Raw genomic sequence first — 22,669 nt, 5'->3', positions numbered from 1 at the left:
AACTGTAGAACAATTTTAAGACTTGATCTCAGAGAAGGTAGGGTAACTCAGGAGTGGAGCTTGTTTAAATTTTGCAGGAATCCACATATTTCATTCCAGAAAAAAAGGAAAAAATAACTCTAGTTATTAAAAAGAATTCTACATGGTAAATATATATATAGCTTACAATATTAGCCATAAAATTTATAAACTAGCTAAGGATAATTTTATTATTTATCTACAAACTCTAAAAATAACAAATATAGAATAAGCTTTGCGACATAGAATTGAGTGTGTAATCCGGAATTTGAAATTTGCAAGTGAACATGAGTGTTATAGCCAATGATCACAGCACAGACACTAAGACTCTATCCTCCATGTCAGTAATCAAAGCCATGAGATTTAATGGTTTGGGAAAGCTCACTTAATAAAGGTGAAAAGGAAATCTGGATGTAGAGTTCTAAACTTTGATAAAAATTTCTCCTTAGATTTAGACAAAATTCAAAGAGACCTTGACCATAAAAACATTCAAAGAGACACGCTAAGGGCCAGAGATAATAAACTCAGTACTAGTTCCAGGTATACCATATCTTATCTGACCTTTGCATCATTTGCTATAAATTTAGAGAGCTAGATGCTGTACGTTACGATAATATTTGCATTGCTAGCTGAAATAGCCACATCCACAGAATTTTAGGACCTGTGTTATTGCGTTCTTGCTTAACCCTAAGATTTTGATGAACAACAGCTCAGTATCTTATGCAGGCCATGCAGCAGAGGTCACATTATGGAGTTGTGTCTTGCACATGGACAGAAAGACATTTTCAATCTTCCTTATGAAGTCCAGCGTGATCTAACTAATCCAAGAAAACTGCAAGTGCCACAGACCTCCTTTGTCCTTGAAAATATTAAGAGAATTATCCCTTCAAAATAGCTTGGATCCCATCTTTGCTTATGTCAGAATTCATCATGCTCTTGTAAAAGGATACATTACCTGAATTTTGCAGTAATGACTGATGAGAATTGCCTGTATTATGACATATTTAACAATTTCACATTCATTCAAGGTTTGTTTGAAGTGGACCAACTTTATGCCTTGGAAATGCTTAGACCATTGCCCTGCCTTCAAAAATATGAAAAAGCTCTGATGAAAACTCAGCTAGTTCTCTTTTTTAAAGTACACAATAATGTAAGTAATACATTTAAAGATGTAATTTCAGTGTAATGCTGTCCTAGACACCTTTTGATTTCCCCCTGTGGGTTTTACATTGTATACATAAAGCCAATAAAAATATGAAGCAACGGGCTTCTCTCTACACAAATATAACCTGCTGTTCCGTGTTTGTTCAGAGTTTGTTTGAGGCCAGCCTGGTCTACAGAGTGAGTTCCAGGACAGCCAAGGCTACACACAGAAATTCTGCCTTAAAAAACAAAACAAAACAAAACAAAAAAAGAGGTTTTTGAAATGAACATTTTAATAGTAGAGATACACACTAAAAATAAAACTGCAACAGATTTACAATTCATGTAATTGCACTGTTTTATTTTCGTACGTAATTCCACCATCTCAACAATTATATTTATCAGCATTAATATTATCTCTATTCACTGTGTCTTTGCAATAAAACTATGACAGAACATACTTACTGGGTGCTGCTAAAAGCCATGATAGTTTTAGGGAAATTTCAAATAAGAAATTTTTCAAATAAATGGGATGGAGAGAAATTAATATTATTAGTGGATAATATGAAAAGTTTCTGCTGCTTTCCAGAAAGACTTTTTCACTTAAAATATTTTCTGAGTTACATTTCAGAACCCTTTTACTAAAGAAAGGATAATTAAGCAAGATTACTGATTTGCTTTCTTATATATATAAATAGTTAAAACGCTTAACAATGAATGAGTTTTGTGTGTTTCTTGTGATTTTTCCTGGATGTTAGGGTCTTGGGGTGATGTATTGTTGGTTTATCAGTTTGCTTTGTTTATATTTGGTATGTTTGTTCATTTGTTGGGCCATTTGCTTTCTAAAGAGAGAAAATATGGATTTGCCTAGGTCAGAGGAGGGAAGGTATTCTTAAATTCCACTATGCACATGCAGTTAAGAGTTTAACTTTCAATCTTTAAGTGAAAATGGTGGATATTGACCCAAAAAATTGTTTATAAAACCACTAAATACTTGAGTCCCAGATAAAACTGTGTCACCTAAAAGGTAAAAAACGGATGTAATTGGAATATACCTTAAGTTATTTTAATGCGCATGCCACACCTCCTCTGTTATAGCCAGAGGACAACAGTAAAGAGGTTCACTCCTCATACTACATGGGGTCCAGGGAATGAACATTGTGGTCAAATGGTGGCAAGAACCTCTACCCACTGTGTCTTGTCAACAAACATTCAGGTTTTGTTGGAAATCTCATTCAAGTTCCAACTGGAAAGAAATTTAAAATATTCCAAATTTGTTCTAGTTACTGACTCAGGTTAACAAAGGAGCATATCTGAAAAATGAGAATTTTGTGTCTGCTATCCAATTCAGTGGTTCATCAAACTTAAAATACAATACTATCAGAAACCTGAAACACTTAGAGAGACAAAAGCATAACTAACCTTATTAAGCTATCCCACCAAGCTCTCCTTCTTGAATGTGGACTTAAATCGTGGCCCCTATGCTGTTGAACCCAAAGATATTCTGAAGACTGCTGTCACTGGTTCCCTCTGAGACAGATCTGTGGTGAGTGTGGATGTGCGACAGCCTGTTCATCCTTCTCTCAGAGGCAAGCCTGGACTTGGTGTTCTGTAACTCCACAATACTGCTGTAAATACTGCAGAGGAAAACATTTCATGTCACATACTTTTCCTAAATGACTCCCAAAATTGTATTTTGACAATTGCTGTAAGAAGAAATGTGATTTCTGTTTAAACATTCTTTTACCAGTCAAAATATTTCAGGGAATGACTACTAAAACAATTGAAAGTTTAAATTACTATAATTACTTCAGACAATTCAAAGGTGATTTGTTTTTCCCAGGAGGCATATACTTTTATTATATATTGGCATAATATTGAATGATTAATTTTGGTGTTCATAGATGTACAGAAAATTTTAGAAAACTTAACATGATTATTCCATTTATCACTTTTTTTTTTGGTTTTTTGAGACAGGGTTTCTCTGCATAGCCCTGGATGTCCTGGAACTCACTCTGTAGACCAGGGTGGCCTCAAACTCAGAAATCTACCTGCCTCTGCCTCCCAGAGTGCTGGGATTAAGGGAGTGTGCCACCACCATCTGGCGATTATTCTATTTATAATTTAAGTGTATAACAATGATATATGATACATAATTTTATTTTTTTATTAAAAAGCATTATAATCTGATCATAATTTTCCCCTCTGTCAAATTCTCCAAGGTTTTACTCCCTCCCTACAAACCCAACTCCATGCGTTTTCTTTGTATTTCTTTGTGACTGGCAAGAAGCAAAAGAGACCAAGAAGCACACACACACACATATTCACAAAATCAGAAATCAAAAAATACAGGCAAAAATCAATAAGACAAAAAATGTCTAAACAGCCTGAGCAGCCTCATATTCCAGCTGGACCTCCACTCTCCTTCTCCCTGTCTGCCCACCTTCTTCTGCTGAGCCTGAAACACACAGGTAAGCTTCCAGTCCCCAACCCATCTTCCCTGCTTTCTGAGTCCTCTGGAGCAAGCCCAGCTGCTCTGAGCAGCCAGATGTCCCAGGGGAACCTCCATTCTCCCCCTATTCTCTCTTTCAACCTTCAATAGGTCTGCAGCTACTTAACCACAGAGACCTTCAGATCTATTACCACACAATCTAGGGATATCGATCAGAGGCCTGCCATAGGAGGACCATTGTATTTAAGATCCCCCCGCCATACCTACTATAAAAGATACATCAAGGGACCAAAGTCATACAGATGGAAACACGTCCTAAAAAGAACATAATTTAAAAAGTCAGGCCAATATGACACCTTCGGAGCACAGATAAACTTCTAGAGCAAGCCCAGGATATCTTTTTTTTTTTTTTTTTTTTTTTTTTAAGCCCAGGATATCTTATTACAACTTAAGCACAAGAAAATGGCCTTTGATTCAATCTTATAGAAGTGATACAGGACTTTAAAGAGGAAATGAATAAATCCTGTGAAGAAATACAGGACATAAGCCCAACAGGTAGAGGTCTTTAAAGTGGAAACAAATAAATCCTTTAAAAATATACAGAGTAATACAAATAAACAGGTGAAAGAAAGAAATAAAACCATGAAAGACCAGGAAGTCGAAATAGGAGCAATAAAGAAAACACAAACTGATGGAATCCTGGAGTTGGAAAACCTGGGGAAGAGAATAGGAACAATGGATGCAAGCATAACTAAAAGAATACAGGAGATGGAAGAAAGAATCTCAGGCATAGAAGCTACAATACAAGAAATAAATCTGTCAAAAAATGGTAAATCTAAAAATTTCCTGACACAAAATATCCTGGAAATCTGTGATATCATTAAATGACCTAACTTAAGAATAACTGGAATAGAAGAAGAAGAAGAGTCTCACCTTCAAGGCCCTGAAAATATTCTGAACAAAATAACAAAACACTTTCTCAATCTAAAGAAGGAGAAACAACCTATAAAGCAAACCTATAGAACACCAAATAGACTGGACCAGAAATGAACATCCTACCAACACAGAATAATCAAAACAGAAAATTTATTGAAAAAAAAAGAATACTAAATTTCCCAAGGTAAAGAGGTCAGATAATATACAGAAGCATACCTATTATATTCACACAAGACTTCTCAACAGAAGTTCTAAAAGCAGTAGAAGGGCACGGTGACATATCTTGCAATGTCACAAATACTCCTACCTAGACTTTTCTACTCAGCAAACCTCTCAATCACTATAGACAGAGGAAAAAAGATGTTTGCAAGCAAATACAAATTGAAACTATATTTATCTACAAATTCAGTCCTACAAAAAAATACAAGAAGAAAAATTTTCATGCAAGAACGATACCTACAATCAAGAACACACAGAGAAAATAAATAATTACAAGCCAGCAAATAAAAGAAAATCCCAACAACTGGTCATTAATTCCTCTCAATATCAATGGAAGAATTTCCTCAATGGCTTAAAAAAAGCTTTAAAAAGTGATGCAAAATAGGATCCATCACTATGTTGCATGCAATAAACTAATCTCAGCAATAAAGGCAAACATTATCTCAGAGTAAAGGGCTGGAACAAAGTTTTCCAAGCAAACATACCTAAAAAGAGTACTGGAGCATCAATTATAATATGAAGTAAAATAGACTCCGAACCAAAATTAATCGAAGAGACAGAGAAGGACACTTTACACTAATGAAAGCAAAAAATCTACCAAGAAGATATATCACTTCTGAACAGCTATGCCCCAAACACATGAGTACATACATGTATAAAACAAACACTGCTGAAGCTTAAATATCACATCAAACCCCACACATTAATAGTGGGAGAATTCAAAACCCCAATCTCAGGTATGGAAAGGTCACCAAGACAGAAATTAGACACAGAAATCATGAAATTAACAGATGATACAGGAAACAACTGAATCTAACAGCCATCTACAGAACCTTTCTCCAAAACACAAAAGGATATATTTTAATCCCAGCACTTCACAGAACCTTCTCCAAAATTGATAATATAATCAAGCAGAAAGCAAGCCTCAACAGATTCAAGAAGATTGAACTAAACACTTGAAACTTATGAGCTCCCCATGGATTAAGGCTGGACGTCAACAATAGAAAGATGAGAAAGACCAAATATTCATGGAAAGAGAAGAACTCTCTACCCAACAATCACTTTGTCAGGGAAGAAAAAGAAAGAAAATTAAAGACTTTCCAGAATTCAGTAAAAATAGAGGCACAACATATCCAATCATATAGGGCAAAATGAGGGTAGTGCTAAGAGGAAAGCCCATAATACTAAATGCCTTCATTAAAAAATGTAGACATCACATACTAATATCTTAATAGCACACTTGAAAGATGGAGAAGAAAAGGAAGCAAACACACCAAAGTGACGTAGATGGCAGGAAATAGTCAAACTCAATGTTGAAATAAATGAATTTGAAACAAAGAGAATAATACAATGATTCAACAAAAACTATATCTGGTTTGTTGAGAATATCAGCAAAATAACAGATCCTTATCTGAAGTATTTAAAGGCAGAGAGACAGTACCAAAATTAAAAAAAAATCAGTGGTAAAAAATAAATACATAACAGAAACTGAGGAAATTCAAACAATCATAAGCTCCTACTTAAACACCTGTACTACACAAAATTAAAATCTAAACTAAGTGGCTGATTGCCCAGACAAATACCACTTAGGGCTTAAATAAAGATCACGTTAACTATCTAAATAATCCTATGAAAATTAAGGAAATAGAAGCATTCTTCAAGAGTCTCCCAAAACAAACAAAGAAATGGGATGAAATGATGATTTTTATGCATAATTACAGCTGATTTTCAAGGCATAGCTAACCCCAATACTCCTCAAACAGTCCACAAAAGAGAAGCAAAAGGAACACTGTCAACCTTATTCTATGAGGCCACAGTCAGCCTGATACCTAAACCACACAAAGACTCAACAAAGCAAAAGGACTTCAAACCTGTTTCTATTATGAATATTGGTGAAAAAATACTCTATATATTACTTCTAAATTTAACTGAGGAACACATCACAAACATCACCCATTATGATCAAATAGGCTTTATCCCAAAGATTCAGGAAGGGTTCACTAAATGAAAATCCATCGAGTTAAACCACAATATAAAGAAACTGGGAAAAATAGCATGATAATCTCATCAGATGCTGAAAAAGTCTTTGACAAAATACAACACTCCTTCATTTTAAAAGTATTAGGAATATCAGAGATACATGACACATACCTAAACATTCTCAAAGAAATATACAACAACCCAGTAGCCAACATCAGGATACAGGGAGAGAAACTTAAAGCAATTCGATGAAAATCCGGAACATGAAAAAGCTGCTCACTCTTTCCTTACCAATTCATTACAGAGCTTGAAGTTCAGGTCATAGCAATAAAACAATCAAAGGAGATCAAGGTGATTAAAATTAGAAAAGAAAAAGTCAAAGTATTCTTATTACTGGATAATATGATTCTATATATAACTGACCCCCCAAATTCTACCAGAGAACATCACCTGTTGATAAACAACTTCAGAAAATTAGATGGATACAAAATAAACTGAAAGCAATTAGTAGTCTTCCTTTACAAAATGAATAAATGGGCCAAGAAAAAAATTAAGAAAAACACCCTTTGTGATAACCACAAAAATATAAAATATCTTGGTGTAACTCTCTAATGAAGCAACTTAAAGATCAGTATGGCAAGAAATTAAAGTGCCTGTAGAAAGAAATTTAAGAAGGTATCAGGAGATAAAAGAATCTTCCCATGCTCATGGATAGGTAGCTTTAATTTTGTAAAAATGGATATTTTACCAAGCAGTCTTCAGGTTCAATGCAATTCTCATCAAAAATCCCATTTTTATGGAACTTGAAAGAGCAAATCTCAACTCCATATGGAAAATAATAAATTCAGGCTAGTAAACACAATCTTGAAAAATAAAATAACTTCAGAAGAAATCAATATCTGTGACCTCAAACTGTACTGCAGAGCAATAAGGATAAAACTGCCTGGTATTGGTATAGAAACAAAAGTATGGCTACATGGTATCTACTCAAAGACTTGGTACAACGACTCTGGAAAACAATTTGGTGGTTTCTCCGAATACTAGGAATACCTCAAGACCCAAATTTACTACTTCTAGGCATATACCCAAACATGTTCCACCATTCCACAAAGACATTTCCATAGCTATGTTCATAACAATTTAATTTGTAATATCTAGAAACTAGATACAACCTAGGTGTTCCTTAACTTAAGAATGGACAAAAAATATGTGATATATCTAAAATTGAAATACTATTCTGCCATGAAAACTAAAGACATTTTGAATTTTTCAGGTAGAGATGAATCTTGAGAATATCAAGATTCCCAAAAGGACACGAACAGTATGTATACGCATATAATTGAAGATTTGCCATAAAATAAAGGACACTCATGCTGCATTCCACAAATCCAAGAAGGTTAGGCAGAAAGATGGCACAAACAAGGATGCTTGAGACTCACTTAGAAGGAAGAATGGAGTAGTGGTGGAAGGTAGATGGAGAGAGGGAACATTGTGGGAGAGAATAATTGAAGGAGAGAGGGGGTTGGTGTGTTGAGGAGTGTGGAGGGGGATGGGGGATGTCAGGATTGCCATAAGAATTATGGAAAATGAAAATTACTGGGTAGCGGGAAGGTAGGATGGATCTCCAGGAGAGACAAAGAAATGGGGTAGGGGAGGAGCTCTAAATCAATGGGGGTGTCCTTAGCAGTGACTCACAACATTTAGGATATGGAGCCTTATTAGGCAGCCTCCTGTGGCCAGGCAGGATCTTCAGTCTGGCAATAGGGACACAACCAACTCACAAAATTTTTGAGAGAAATCTTGTTCTTTTTCCAAGAAATAGAAGGACTGTGGATGAATCAGAGTTTGAGAGAACAGCTAACCAATAACTATCCCAACTTGAAATGCATCCCATTGACAAGCACTAAACCCTGACATTATTAATGATACTCTGTTATACTTGCAGGCTAGAATCTAGCATGGCTGTGCATTATAAGGCTCCAACAGCCAACTCACACACACAGATGCCCACACCTTCAGCCAAATAGTGGAAGGATTTGGGGCCTCTTCAGAAAGAATAAAAGGAATGGTTGTAGCTCATAGGGGGATAGTAATACCAACAATTCAACTAAGGTGGACCTTTGGGAATCTCAGAGACTGAACCACCAACCAGATAACTTAAACAAACAGGACCTGGGCGCCTCCCTGCACATATGTAGCAGATGTGCAGCTTGGTTATTTTGTATGTCCTGAACAACTGGAGCGGGATCTATCCCAAAAGCTATGTTATATACTTGGGATATATTCATGTAGCTGGGCTGCCTTGTCTGGTCCCAGTAGAAAAGGAAGGTCATAGCCCTGCAGAGCCTTGAAGTGCCAGGGAGGCAGAAAGCCAGTGTGCCCCTATCCACTCATAGGTCAAGGAGAGTGGGAAAGGAGGGATTGATTGTGAGAAGGGATGACAGGTGGGGGGCAGCAGTGAGTAGGATATAAACTGAATAAGTAAACATTAAATTAAAAAAGCCTGAACAAATCAATATTAAAAAAACGACAAAAATGTCATTCATTGTGTTTTGTGCTAACCAGCTACTTATCATGTGGACTACCCTAAATTATGGTGATTCAAGAGCTTCAGAGAGGTTGAACAGGTAAGCAAAGAGGCACAATTTTATAACCAAATCTACTGTTGTACTTAAAAAAATTGTTGATGCCCCTGTATTAAAGTGCAACAAGTTAAGAAATGTTTAGTTGGTTGATACATTTTTTGTGTCATACTCATAGGCATTTAAATATGCATAAATCTATAAAACATATATACTCCAGATATAGAATTACATGGCAAAGTGAAACATTTCCTTCATGAATTTGGTAAGTCAGGCTACCCCTGAGGCCGGTAAACTATAAGATCTTCGTCGAGTTATTAGTTGTGGGGCCTGCCCTTTTTGCCATTCATGCAGCCCTCCCTCCCATACTGAATGAGCAATTATGTTTAGTAACTTCATAATCTATATTTCTGTTCACACCTGCAGTAGACCTTAAGGTCAACAGCAAGGATAGTTCCTTTTGTAAATTAGAAAAGCATTAATGTACCAGAGTCTCTCCAGGTAACATACAAATTTCCTATTACAGAGACATAACATTCCAATAGCCAGAATAATAGACTCTGTGGTGTGTGCTACATTCTTTGAGTTTCTATTATAACCTTCCTTTAAACACTTCTACTTAAGTGAACATTTGATGAGGAGAGTTCCAAAATTACAGCTATATGAATTAGCAATTCGAAATAACTAACATGCACATGTACTTAGCTGAATGTCCACACCTCAAGTAAACTTTTATTATGGAAAGGGAAGAAAGTGTCGCAGATATGAACCCACACACCTACAGTCACTGGATATTCGACAAAGGAGCTAAAAACATCCAGTGGAAAAGAGACAGCATTTTTAACAAATGGTGCTGTATCAACTGGAGGTCAGCATAAAGAAAAATGCAAATTGATCCATTCTTACCTCCTTGTACAAAGCTCAAGTCCAAGTGGATCAAGGATCTTCACACTGGGCATATACCCAGAGGATTCCCCAGCATGAAAAAAGGATACATGCTCCACTATGTTAATAGCAGCCCTATTTATAATAGCCAGAAGCTGGAAAGAACCCAGGTATCCCTCAACAGAAGAATGGATGCAAAAAATGTTGTATATATACACAATGGAGTACTATTCAGCCATTAGAAACAATGAATTCATGAAATTCTTAGGCAAATGGATGGAGCTGAAGAACATCATACTAAGTGAGGTAACCCAGTCTCAAAAGATCAATCATGGTATGCACTCACTAATAAGTGGATATTAACCTAGAAAATGGGAATACCCAAAAGATAATACACACATCAAATGAAGTACAAGAAGAATGGAGGAGTGGCCCCTTGTTCTGGAAAGACTCAGTGAAGCAGTATAGGGAAAAACCAGAACCAGGAAGTGGGAAGGGGTGGGTGGGAGAACAGGGGGAAGGAAGGGGACTTATGGGATTTTCGGGGAGTGGAGGTCCAGAAAAGCAGAAAACATTTGAAATGTAAATAAAAAATATATCGAATAAAAAATAAAATAAATAAATAAATAAATAAATAAAAACAAGATACACTGAAGCTTATAGAGGAGAAAGTGGGGAAGAACCTTAAACACATGGGCACAGGGGAAATTTTCCTGAATAGACCGCCAATGGCTTATGCTCTAAGAACAAGAATCAATAAATGGGATCTCATAAAACCACAAACCTTATGTAAGTCAAAGGACACTGTCAATAGGACAAAATGGCAACCAACAGATTGGGAAAAGATCTTTACCATTCCTACATCTTGGACAGGGTTAATATCCAATATATACAAAGAACTCAAGAAGTTAGACTCTAGGGAGTCAAATAACTCTACTAAAATGGGTACAGAGCTAAGTAGAGAAATCTCAACTGAGAAAACTCGAATGGCTCTAATGAAATGTTCATCATACTCTGTCATCAGGGAAATGCAAATCAAAAGAACCCTGAGAGTCCACCTCACTCCAGTCAGAATGGCTAAGTTGAAAACTCCTGGGGCCAGCAGATGCTGGAGAGGATGTGGAGAAAGAGGAACACTTCTTCATTGCTAGTGGGATTGCAAGCTGGTAAAACCACTCTGGAAATCAGTTTGGTGGTTCCTCAGAAAATTAGACATAGTACTACATGAGGACCTTGCTATCCAACATATAATAAAGATACATCCTCTTCCAACATATAATAAAGATACATGTTCCACTATGTTCATAGCAGCCTTATTTATAATAGGCAGAAGCTGGAAAGAACCCAGATGTCCTTCAACAGAAGAATGGATACAGACATTGTGGCATATAGACACAATGAAGTACTATTCAGCAATTAAAAACAATAAATTCATGAAATACTTAGGGAAATGGATGGAACTAGAAAGTGTCATCCTGAGTGAGATAACCCAATCACAAAAGAAGACACATGGTATGCACTCATTGATAAGAGTATATTAGCCCAAAATCTCAAAATAAACAAGTTACAATTCACAGACCACAGGAAGCTCAAGAAGGAAGACCAAAAGTGGGGGTGCTTTGGTTCCTCTGAAAAAGGGAACAAAATACTCACAGGAGCAATTATGGAGACAAAGTGTGGAGCAGAGAATGAAGGAAAGGCCACCCAGAGACTGTCCTACCTCAGGATTCATCCTATAAACAGTCATCAAACCCAAAACTATTATGGATGAAAAGAAGAGCATACTGAAAGGAGAGTGTTATGGTTGTTTCTGGAGAGGCCCTGCCAGAGCCTTACAAATACAGAGGAAGGTGCTAATGGCAATCATTGGACTGAGCACGTGGTCCCCAATGGAGGAGTTGGAGAGCAGACTGGAGGAGCTGAAGGGGTTTGCAGCCCTATAGGAAGACTGATGATGTCAGCCAAAGAGATGCCTCAGGGCTCCCAGGGACTAAGCCATCAACCAAAGGGTACACATGGCTCCAGCCAAAGGAGTGGCAGAGGAATACCTTATTGGGCATCTGTGGGGAAAGCGGGCCTTTGTCCTGTGAAGGCTCAATAGATGCCCCAGTAAGGGGAAATGGATGGGGTGTGGTGGTGGGAGTGGGTTGGGTGTAAGGTCATATTCTTGGAGGCAGAGGGGGGAAGTATGGGTTGGGGGTTTTCGGGGGGGGGAACCAGGAAACGGTTCATTTGAAATGTAAATGAACAATATATTAAATAAAATAATAATAATAATGGCAGGACGAAAGTTGCATCCAACCTACAACAGCTGTGGAGGAATGCTATCTGTCCTACACAAGTGTTTTAAAGGGAAGTACACGTATGGATATTATTTCGGGAAGGTAATGTTCTTTCAGGCTCTAATGGCCACATGAGTCATTTCACTAGAGTTTAAATTCAGTGCACTGGCTTACTAGGCTTCCAAAGTCTGACTTACTTTTCAAGTTCATATTTCAATCGTTCTCCAAGTTGCAATTCTGCTCTATATTTTTCTTCAAATGTTCTCCGTTGTGCTTTCACAGAAATTGCACGAGATTTTGTTTCCACAATCTCAAGTTCAATTTCCTTATATCTATGCTCCAGTGACATGATGTAATCCTGTCTTTCCTGATCTTTCTGTTGCTCAGAGGCAGCTAGTTCCTTAAGAATATTAAAAAGAAACATTTTAAAGGAGGACAACCAAGGAGATTTCAAATGTATTAGGAGGAGTGGTTGGTGTTATCAAAATCTTGTATTCATGATGAAATTACCAAGATGAAATTAAATAAATAACTTCAACTCACAGAAAGATTCTGTTTAAATTACAAATATCAATGTATATATTCCAAATAAAGGAAACACTTATTTAAAACCTAATCATCCAACAAATTATTGTGTAATTTTCTCTGCATTTGGCTCCACAAGGCAGAGAATGTGTTAAATGAAAGAGAAAGGAGTTGGAGTTCAAATTCTTTATCAACAACTTCCAGTGGATTTAAGCAGAATTGTTTTAATAATTTCTTTCTGTGGTGCTGTAGTCAGAACCCAGGGACTTGTGGATGACAAAGAGATATACAACCATAGGACTACAGTCTCATCCCTGAGGTATTCATATAACAATTCAAAAATTAATAATATAATTTCAGAGTAAGCCATGGAAATTATAAACAACCGAAGTACATTATCATATCCACATCACAATGATTTTCTTTCCCACCATGTTTCAATCTATCTCATAAATCACAACATTTCCTATTGAAAACTGGAATTCTGAAAGATGAATTCTTTTAGCATTAATGTCAAAACTAACAGGATTATCAATAGAAGGGTATGGCTTCTTTTTCCAGAAATCAACAAAAGAAACTGCTGTGAAACACAGAAGAAACACACACAATCATACAAAAAATATAATTGAATATGAATTTTGAGGTGGAGTGAATTACAGCACAGGACAATGACTATAGTTACCCGTAAGACTTGGTTCTCTTGGTTTATTTTTTCCATGAGTTGACTCCTAGCTTGCTCTTCAATGGCTTTCTTATGATTTTCTACCTCACTTCGCTCTACCATGTTCTTGTCCATATCGGCTTTGAGGCTGAGTATTTTCTCTTCAAGCTGCTTTATTCTACCCTCTTCCGCTTCACGGTTCTCCCGGGCTGCTTTCCTTTCTGCTATTTTCTGCTCCAAAAGATTATTTTCATCTTCCTTGCATTGGCAGCAGATTAATTCTTGTTGTAGTTTTGTTTCCATACTTTCAAGCTGAGTGAAAACAATTAATATTGTCTAGTAATGCAGTAGGCAGAAAAAAGGTTAACATAACACTAATAGCAATTTCAGCATGATTCCAATTGAATTCAACATGAATTTTGGCATGGATTCACCATGAATTTCAACAATTTCAGCATGAACCCAGGCTTTACACCTGGTTTTCCACTTCACACATTAATGAATTATTGATAAACTTAAATTTAAAAAATCCAACCAAATCAAACAAACAACACAAACTCATATATACAACAAATATAACACACACACACACACACACACACATATGGAGAGAGAGGGAGAGAGAGAGGGAGGAGAGAGAGAGAGAGAGAGAGAGAGAGAGAGAGAGAGAGAGAGAGAGAGAAGCCATAAGCTGTTTTCAGATCAGGAAAACTCTCTAAACATTATTAGGTACATAAGTGAGGTTCTCATATGTCTTTTAACTAATTTAATATTGGAACGACTGTCAAATCATCATGTCAGTAACTACAGACATTTCTTCTTCACAGATAATAAAAGGAATTTAACTAGAAGTCTCATGTGAAATGAACAAAAAAAATAGAAAATGAGAAAAATAAAGCTAAAGTATATGCCCCTTTCAAGAAATGAAGAAAATATATATATATCCCTTCCAAGAAATGAAGAAAATACAAGCTTTTATTTTAATTTTAAAAATTGGATGCATTTTCTCTTTTTCAAAGTTTCTAATGTTTACTTCTCCTTGCTTCCTTCTATGGAGAGCTCCATCTCATTTCCTTCTAGACTGAATTTTTTTCAAACATACAAACTACTTTTGAAAGTTAATGATTCCAACTATTATTTAAACAATTACTTATCTTTGATAAAGTACTTCAAATCTCTGAAGTTTAAAGGTATACACAATAACATCTTCATATGAGTTTAAATTTTTTTCTTGAATTATGATCAATAAAATCCAGCCTGAACCACACTGTGTTCAATAGAGGAAACTAACATGAAATTGTTTTTCCTGAACATATAGAGTCTGGGACGTGGTTCCTGTGACTCAAATTTAGGCAGGGGCATACATGCCAAATGGGTTTAGAACAGCATAGAAATTTCAAGACACAAATATGACACATTTTCAATCTAAAAGGAAAGTTCTTTTGAATATGAGCTCAAGTTTTCAAAAATTGGCAAACTCTTTATATTTACATTGTACTAAATTAGATGCAATTTTTATTTGAAAAATTAATTTAAATTCACCTTCTCTCTTAGTTTCAGTACCGTATCCTCTTCGCAGTGACTTGTACTTGAAGCATTATAACCTGAAAACTCTCCATTTTGATGTCCATCTGAGTCCTCCTCCATCATTGTGCACAGGTCCATATACCTAGACAAATATGCAAAACAATTAAGTAAACTATTATCACCATTGTATGTTTGTATATTTGTGTTGTTTTTTATGAAATCTGGCTTTAAACATTGGATCTTCCAGACTGTATTTTACAAGTATTTGCATTACAGATATAAGAATAAGCCTGGTTAGTAACTGAAGATTTTAAATTATAATCATTTAATACATTATGAATAGTAATATGGTTTATAATACTAAAGCAAAATTAATAATAATCAAAAGTGTGATTCTGTGACTATTTTAAAAGTATGAGATTGAAATAATTTTAATTTTTGAATTTTAAAATAAATACCAGGACAGAGAAGTAGGAGGGGGTGATAGGAGAATGGGCAGAGGGAAGAAGGCTTAGGGAAATTATGGAGAGGGGGGAACCAGGAAAGGAAAATCATTTTGAATGTAAACAAAGAAAATTGAAAATAAAAAGTTCGAAAAAATAAAATAAAATGGTTGAAATAAAAATGGTAAATAAAGTATTAATATTGAAATCAGGAACTGAATTGTTATAAATATCATATGTCAACATATATTTTCATATATCAAAATAAATGATTTACTTATAATTTTGTTTTTAATTTCCAGGATTGTTTGTATATGTGTGTGTGTGTGTGTGTGTGTGTGTGTGTGTGTGTGAATGTGTGTGTGTGTGTTTGTGTGCATGTGTGGACTTTATCTCACTGTGTATATGTACACAGGAATGCAAGTATCCTCATAGGTACAAGTACTGATACTTCAGAAGTTGTTGTTACAGGGAGTTAGATGCTACTTGAAGGTAGATGCTGGTAACTGAAATTAGATACTATTATTCTGTTGGTTAACTTTGTTTTGTTTTGTTTTGTTGGTGTTGTTTATTATTATCAACTTGACAGACACAAGTTTAATTTGAAAAGAAAGAAACTTTACTGACAAAATTATTGATTATACCATTCTAGAGACATGCCTGTGGGAACATTTTCTTAATTACCTCTGGATGGGGAAGAGGCTTAAATCATGTATACACACAAATGAATACATATGTTCAAGACACACAAACACATGCAAATAAACAACGATTCATTCCACATAGTAGTACCAAGTATGTGTGGTGTGTGTAAGTACCTTGGTTGAATTCCAATCAAAATTAAAATTTAGAATGAAGACAAATAAAGCCTTTGAAGGATAATTGGGAAAAGAAAAGAGGACAATCAGTGTGTTAAGACATAGGGGATCAAATATAGAAATATGGGGAAAGACTTGAAAAGATTCTATGGCCCTTTGTAGGAGAAGTGTTTGAACACTTGGGCTCCAGTTACTGATGATGCTTGGGCAGGTTATGGAAACGTCAGGAGGCAGAGGCTTGCTGCTTTCCCAACTACTGTGGAATCTGCCCCTCTGTAAACACAGCCCGTTTATTCCTTAAGTTTTCTTTGGTCATTGAATTTATCATAGCACCAGATGTGTAACTAATGCAACCTTTTAAGAAGAAATCTAGAGAACCTCCTAATGTGGTTTTCACAAAATGCAGAAGATGCAATATCATATGCAGAATGTTAAATCACAGGAAAACACTAGTCACACTTTAGAGAAATCAAAATTAAAATAAAAAATAAAAACAAAAGAGGCCAGCCATGTTGGGAGACTCAAAAGTTACGAGAAATTTTGTATTATTTTATTTCAGGTGATAGAATAATGACATCTTTCATGCATTACAAGTCTGAAAGTTTTCATGTTATCTATCATTCTGTGTACTCATTAAAATAGAAACAGAAAGGGCTGGAGCATGGCAGCAAGGGAGGGAGATGAAGCAAGGGAAAGAGGAGAGAGAGGGGGAGGGGAAGGAATCGAGGGAGGGAGGGAGAGAGAGAGAGAGAGAGAGAGAGAGAGAGAGAGAGAGAGAGAGAGAGAGAGAGAGAGAGAGAGAGGCATTCTAAGCCTGAAGATTCTGTATTCAGGATGTCAAAAAGTACTTAGAATGCACCTGTGCTATGCATGCACAGGCATTTGACAATGTTCCAAAAAGTAATGGAGTATTATAGTTATTCAGCAATATATTAGTTATCAATTGAGGCTCCCTTCTCTTAGATGAATATAACTTGGTTCACAAAACTAGGCAGCACAGAGGCCAGAGAGGAAGGCTGCTTAATGGATTGCCGCTCATATTTTGCCTGACCTGATTTCTCCTACACCCCAGAATCATCTGCCAGGGATGGAACCTATACACAATGATCTTGTTACCCCACATTCCATGGTCATTAAGAAAATATCTGCACATGTTTCTTATAAGCAATTCTTCATAGAGGCATTTTCTCAATTGTGGTTCTTGCTTCTCAGATATGTCTGGATTGTGTCAAGTTGACAAAATCAACCAGCACAATTAATGATTACATATAATTTATAGATGCCTTAAAATAAAAAGACATGTCAGTGGCCTTAAATGAAAATTAAATATTTTTGGATTCTGAGCTCTGTTTGATACTATAGAACAATTCCTATATAAAATATAAGACATCAATCTGTATGTTAGTTTATGTACACATACATGTAAATTTCTTAAAGGAAACTCAGGTTTGAAAATGTTTATATTTCATGTGTATATGGATTATGATCATGGAATATTAGTATATCTTTTTATGGGTCCACATGAATAACATATCATGGTTAAATATTTAAAAGTAGAAGAAAACCCAATTTTATCCATGTAAATTTTGATCTTTTATAACAAGCACACAAACAAGATATGGGTATTAATATCTGAAATGTAGGAGGAAAAAAATAAAAGCATATTTCAAAGTAGAAATTGAAAATATATTAGGAAGATTACAGTTGATATCAGAGAATGCTTTCATTGTCACTTATTATGGTCAAAATCATCACAGATGTTAGCAATTAATACTGTTCTTCCAAAATTTGAAATTGTGTTGTAGGTTTCTTATATGAGTTTAAAAATAGAACTATTTGTTTTATTATAAACTTGTAGACAAGATAGGAATTTATATTTAGGTTTTGGTAAAATCACTCTTTAGTTGTGGGTGAATGCTTTGATAAATAAATGTCATACCTGTCTATTTCTTCTTCTAGTTCCCTATTTCTCCTTCTCATTTCATGCAAACTCTGTGTCAGTGACAGGTACAACTTAAACTGTTCTTCTTGAGCCTTTTCAGACATTGAAAAAAAATATATGAATACAATTTTAACTGTAGAGATCCACTTTTCTTTCTTAGAAATATTATTTACCAAGCATAATATTCTTAGATAATTCAGAACATATTTTCTGAAATTGATACATGTGAGCATAGATTTCAAAATAATAATTTTTAAAATTGTCTTATGGATTTGGGTGTTTGGCAAGATTGTATTTTTTGTAGGCTTAGGCCTACCTATTGCCAGATCTGAGGAGGAAATGTTACCAGTTTCCAAAAGAGCTAGAGTTCCAAAAACTAGGCATTGACACATGGATGCTGGGACCTTAACCCAGGTTTCTGCAACAGCAGCAAGTGCTCTTACACACTTAATCATCTCATTGGCCCCCAGATAACACTTTATAGAAGACCTCAGCTATGTGACATTTTCATTGTGACATTTTTCTGATATATAAATTTATAAATATTATTTGTTAAACATGGGAAGGTTTTTTTTTCCTAGCTCACTAATGTAGCCCTCTTTCTGGGACTCTTCTTCTGACTCTTCCTCAGTAACGGTCTCCTTGTTTCTCTACTGTCTATTATACACCTTCAGTCTATGATTCTGACAGCACCTCCAAGGTTGAAGTCCCCACTCTTCCCACTCTAACCCTCTCTCCCTCAGGACTCACCATTTTTCTGCTATTAGAAATGTCATCTTCCATGCTTGCCACAGTAACATTACATCATACTATCATAAATAGAGACCACACATGTACTCTGAAATCTATCCTGTGGTTCCAGAATTCTATATTTCTTCCCTAGGTAAATATTCCATTCCTAACTTTAACCTGTAGAAGTCAGTCCCTGGGAGGATCTTATGAGTCTCTAATAGAACTCTTCCATGACCCAAGATATGGCCAGTACCAGTCTGAACTCTGTCTTCCTTTCCCTAACTCTCATACTTCCTCAGTACACCCTTCAATAGTAACAACTACTATAATTAATGGTCATAATTACTCCTCTTTCCTTTGGTATTCCAACCCTACCAAGTCTCCAAGACCATTACCATGCACATTGAAGAACTCAATGCCACCAACAATTATCAAAAGGAGATATTTCAAACTTCCAACACTCACCTTCCCAGGACTTATGACACTCACTTAAGAGGAGTCACAGGCAGAACTCGTCTCCTCGGTTTGCTGTGTTCTTACCTTTCCATCTGTCTTTTTCACCTCATCATCTGTGGACATACATGAATAGCCTCCCTCCCTCAGCAGAAAGAATATTCATATTCCCATCCCTATGCTACTTGGGGCTAAGAATCCTATGACCCTCTTGAATGGCAAACTTGCTCTGCTGGTCTGGTCAAGCCCTTGTTTCCCCTCAGTAACTCACTCTATTCCTGACATTGGAGGACCTTTGGGGAGGATGTTCTTTACTCACAGTGTGATGGTTGGGATATGCATGGTTCTTGGGAAGAGACACTCTTAAGAGATAAGGCCTGCTGAGAGTAGGTGTGGCGTTGTTGCAGGAAGTACCCCACTGTGGCAGTGGGCTTTGAAGCTCCACCCATTTCTGAAGAGTGCTTTCTCCTACCTTCCTGAGAATGCCAATCTATTGACAGAGGTTGGATCATGATGGAGAACTCTTAGTTCATTCTCCAGCACTATGCCTGCCTAAAAACTAAAATGCTTCCTGTCTTGGTATTGTACTGGACCTCTGAACCTATAAGCTAGTCACAAATCAATTTTGTCCTTTATATCATGGAATCTGTTCCCAGCAATAGAAAGCCTAAGACATACACACACAAAAAAAAATGGCTTTGCCAACTCTCTTCTTGGTACATTATTCATTTCATCAAGACATGTTCTCATCTAACTCAGCCCTAATAGCACCTGCTGGTGAAGTCAGAAGCCATGCCTTTCTCTGGCAGAATATGCATCACTCAGGTATCCTGTCCACAACTGGCACTGAGTGACTGCAAATATGAGTTCAAGCCAATCCACACTACTAGCCCGGACTTCCCACCTCAAGTCTCTTTAGGCTTGCCTCCTTTCTCTTTCATTTCTCATAGAAAATAAAAACACCAAGGGTGTGAGAGGGTCCCCGGTCCTAACGGGGAGGTCTTTAGTCAAAATGACCAACAGCGTGGAAATGGAACCTGAAGAGACCACCTCCAGTAGATAGACATGTCCCGAGTTGAGGGATTTGGCAATCTACCCATCTCAAAATATGGTCCCAGGATTGTTCCTGTCTAATGGAAATGCAGGGACAACACTGGAGCAGAGACTGAAGTAAAGGCCATGCAGAGACCACCTCAACTTGGGATTTATACCATATACAGATGTCAAATCCCTAACTCTGTTGCTGAAACCAAGATGTGGAAGAAGCCTGGCATGGGTGTACTCTGAGAAGCTCTACCAACACCTGACTGAGACAGATACAAATACTTACACCAAACCATTGGCCTGGGCATGGGGAACCCTATGGAAAGAGTGAGGGAAAGGACTGAAGGAGGTAAAGGGTATTGCAACCCCATAGGATAAATAACAGTATCCAATAACTGGATACCTCAGAGCTCCCAACAACTAAGCAACCAACCAAAGAGCATACAAGGGTTGGTCCATGGTCCCTGCTACAGGATTGCCTTGTCTGGCCTCAGGGGGAGGGGATGTGCTTGTTCTTGTGAATGCTTGATGCCCTAGAGAATCAAGATGCTAAAGGGATGATGTAGGAATGGATGAGTTGGTGTGGGAGCACAATTAGAGGTTAAAACGGTAGGGGAAAAAGGTGGGGTGTTTGTGGAGGGGCTCCCAGGAAGAGGAATAACATTTGAAATGCAAATAAATAAAATAATATAAAAATAAAAGAATAACAAATACTAAAGATCTTTCAAAATGTCATATGGAGACCTGATACTATAGAAGCTTTCTAAAGAATATTCATATACACATGTATAAAATGAGTGAAAAAAGCATTTCTACAATGGGGTGATGCTGGCCCTATTCAATACCGCAGTGGTAATAAATGCTATCCCAGGAATGGTTTTCTTCTTCTACAGTTTTTGACAAGCGAGGTCATACGAAACCCCAAATATTCAGGTACTTCCTAATGCTCTTGGTTACGCTCTAAAACCTGATGGAAAGAAATTATTCCTGGAGACCTCACTCCTTGAGCTATAACATGTGGGAATCTACAATATAACCTGGAAACATTATTCCCATTAGCTAGCTTTCATAGTGTTAGAAGCTGCTAGAGGAGAAAAGAAATCAACACATATGTAGATATGAACCCTGCTGCCTGCAACTATGACTACCATTGCCAGCCATCGCTGGTGGTAAAAAAGACTCTTAATCTACTGTTTTCTAATTGGATGTAAGGCCCCTTTTATATGTTAAACCCATACCTTGAACTGTTGTCTGAGCCAAGAACCTGTGACTAAATATATCCTATCCTTAGTGGAGAACCTACTACTGCACTACCTCATGGGCAGACAATTAACCTGACTCCTATAATTACTAACAAATAGTAACAAAGTGAAGCTATCAAATATTTGAACAGGGATAATATCTGACTCTCCTAAAATGTGGTTATATGCTGCTTCTGAATACAGGAAAATTTCTTTCAAGTATTAGAGAATTAAAACAAAATGGACTTCATAAGTCTATACTTACCGGGGTTCTTGAAAGCTCTTCATTCTCCTCTGCTTGGAGGCTTGCTGCATCATTTAATTCTAAATTTTCAAGGGTGGCCCTAAAAATATGTTTTAAAATGATTGTGCATAACTGGCCACATTGAAAAATACCAAATTAGTTTCTGAAGAAACATTCAAATGATTACACAAATTCTGAAAAATTTGAAAGATAGTGATTTGGAAACTATCACTCTCTCTGTGCCCCTTTGTCTCTATAAACTTTAGATGTAATTTGAAGAAATATGCATTTTCTTTTTTTGTCTTAGTGAATATCAAACTTTCACACATACAAAGCATACACGCATTGAGTGAGTACCACCCACCAACAAACTATGAATTTTAAGTAACTAAGACCAGAATGTTTCCTGATTTCAAAAGTGTGTAATTACTATGAATGATGCAATTTCTCTTTCTTCATTCTTTCCTTGAAAACACTAGAGCTATTCAGCACAGTGCTTACATTATAGACCTCTGTGAGTGACCCTCATGTCCCAAGGTCAT

The 22,669-nt window shown here is 36.5% G+C and overlaps 1 protein-coding gene across 1 annotated transcript; it reads right to left on the bottom strand.

Annotated features, from left to right (window-relative positions):
• Nucleotides 1–1,012: 1,012 nt before the first annotated feature.
• On the bottom strand, nucleotides 1,013–22,669 carry LOC127664594 (ankyrin repeat domain-containing protein 26-like). Its single transcript, XM_052156639.1, has 8 exons — nucleotides 22,629–22,669; nucleotides 22,149–22,227; nucleotides 18,411–18,505; nucleotides 15,226–15,352; nucleotides 13,705–13,995; nucleotides 12,695–12,897; nucleotides 2,584–2,798; nucleotides 1,013–1,102 (listed from the first exon to the last, which is right to left on the bottom strand). Exons 1-7 carry the CDS (start codon nucleotides 22,667–22,669, stop codon nucleotides 2,627–2,629), a joined length of 1,008 nt encoding a protein of 335 aa, XP_052012599.1. The 3' UTR covers nucleotides 1,013–1,102; nucleotides 2,584–2,626.

Source organism: Apodemus sylvaticus, chromosome 14, assembly GCF_947179515.1.
Source record: "Apodemus sylvaticus chromosome 14, mApoSyl1.1, whole genome shotgun sequence".
Taxonomy (NCBI): domain Eukaryota; kingdom Metazoa; phylum Chordata; class Mammalia; order Rodentia; family Muridae; genus Apodemus; species Apodemus sylvaticus.
Note: the sequence above shows the minus strand (reverse complement) of the source record. Positions and strands in the feature narration are given on the sequence as shown.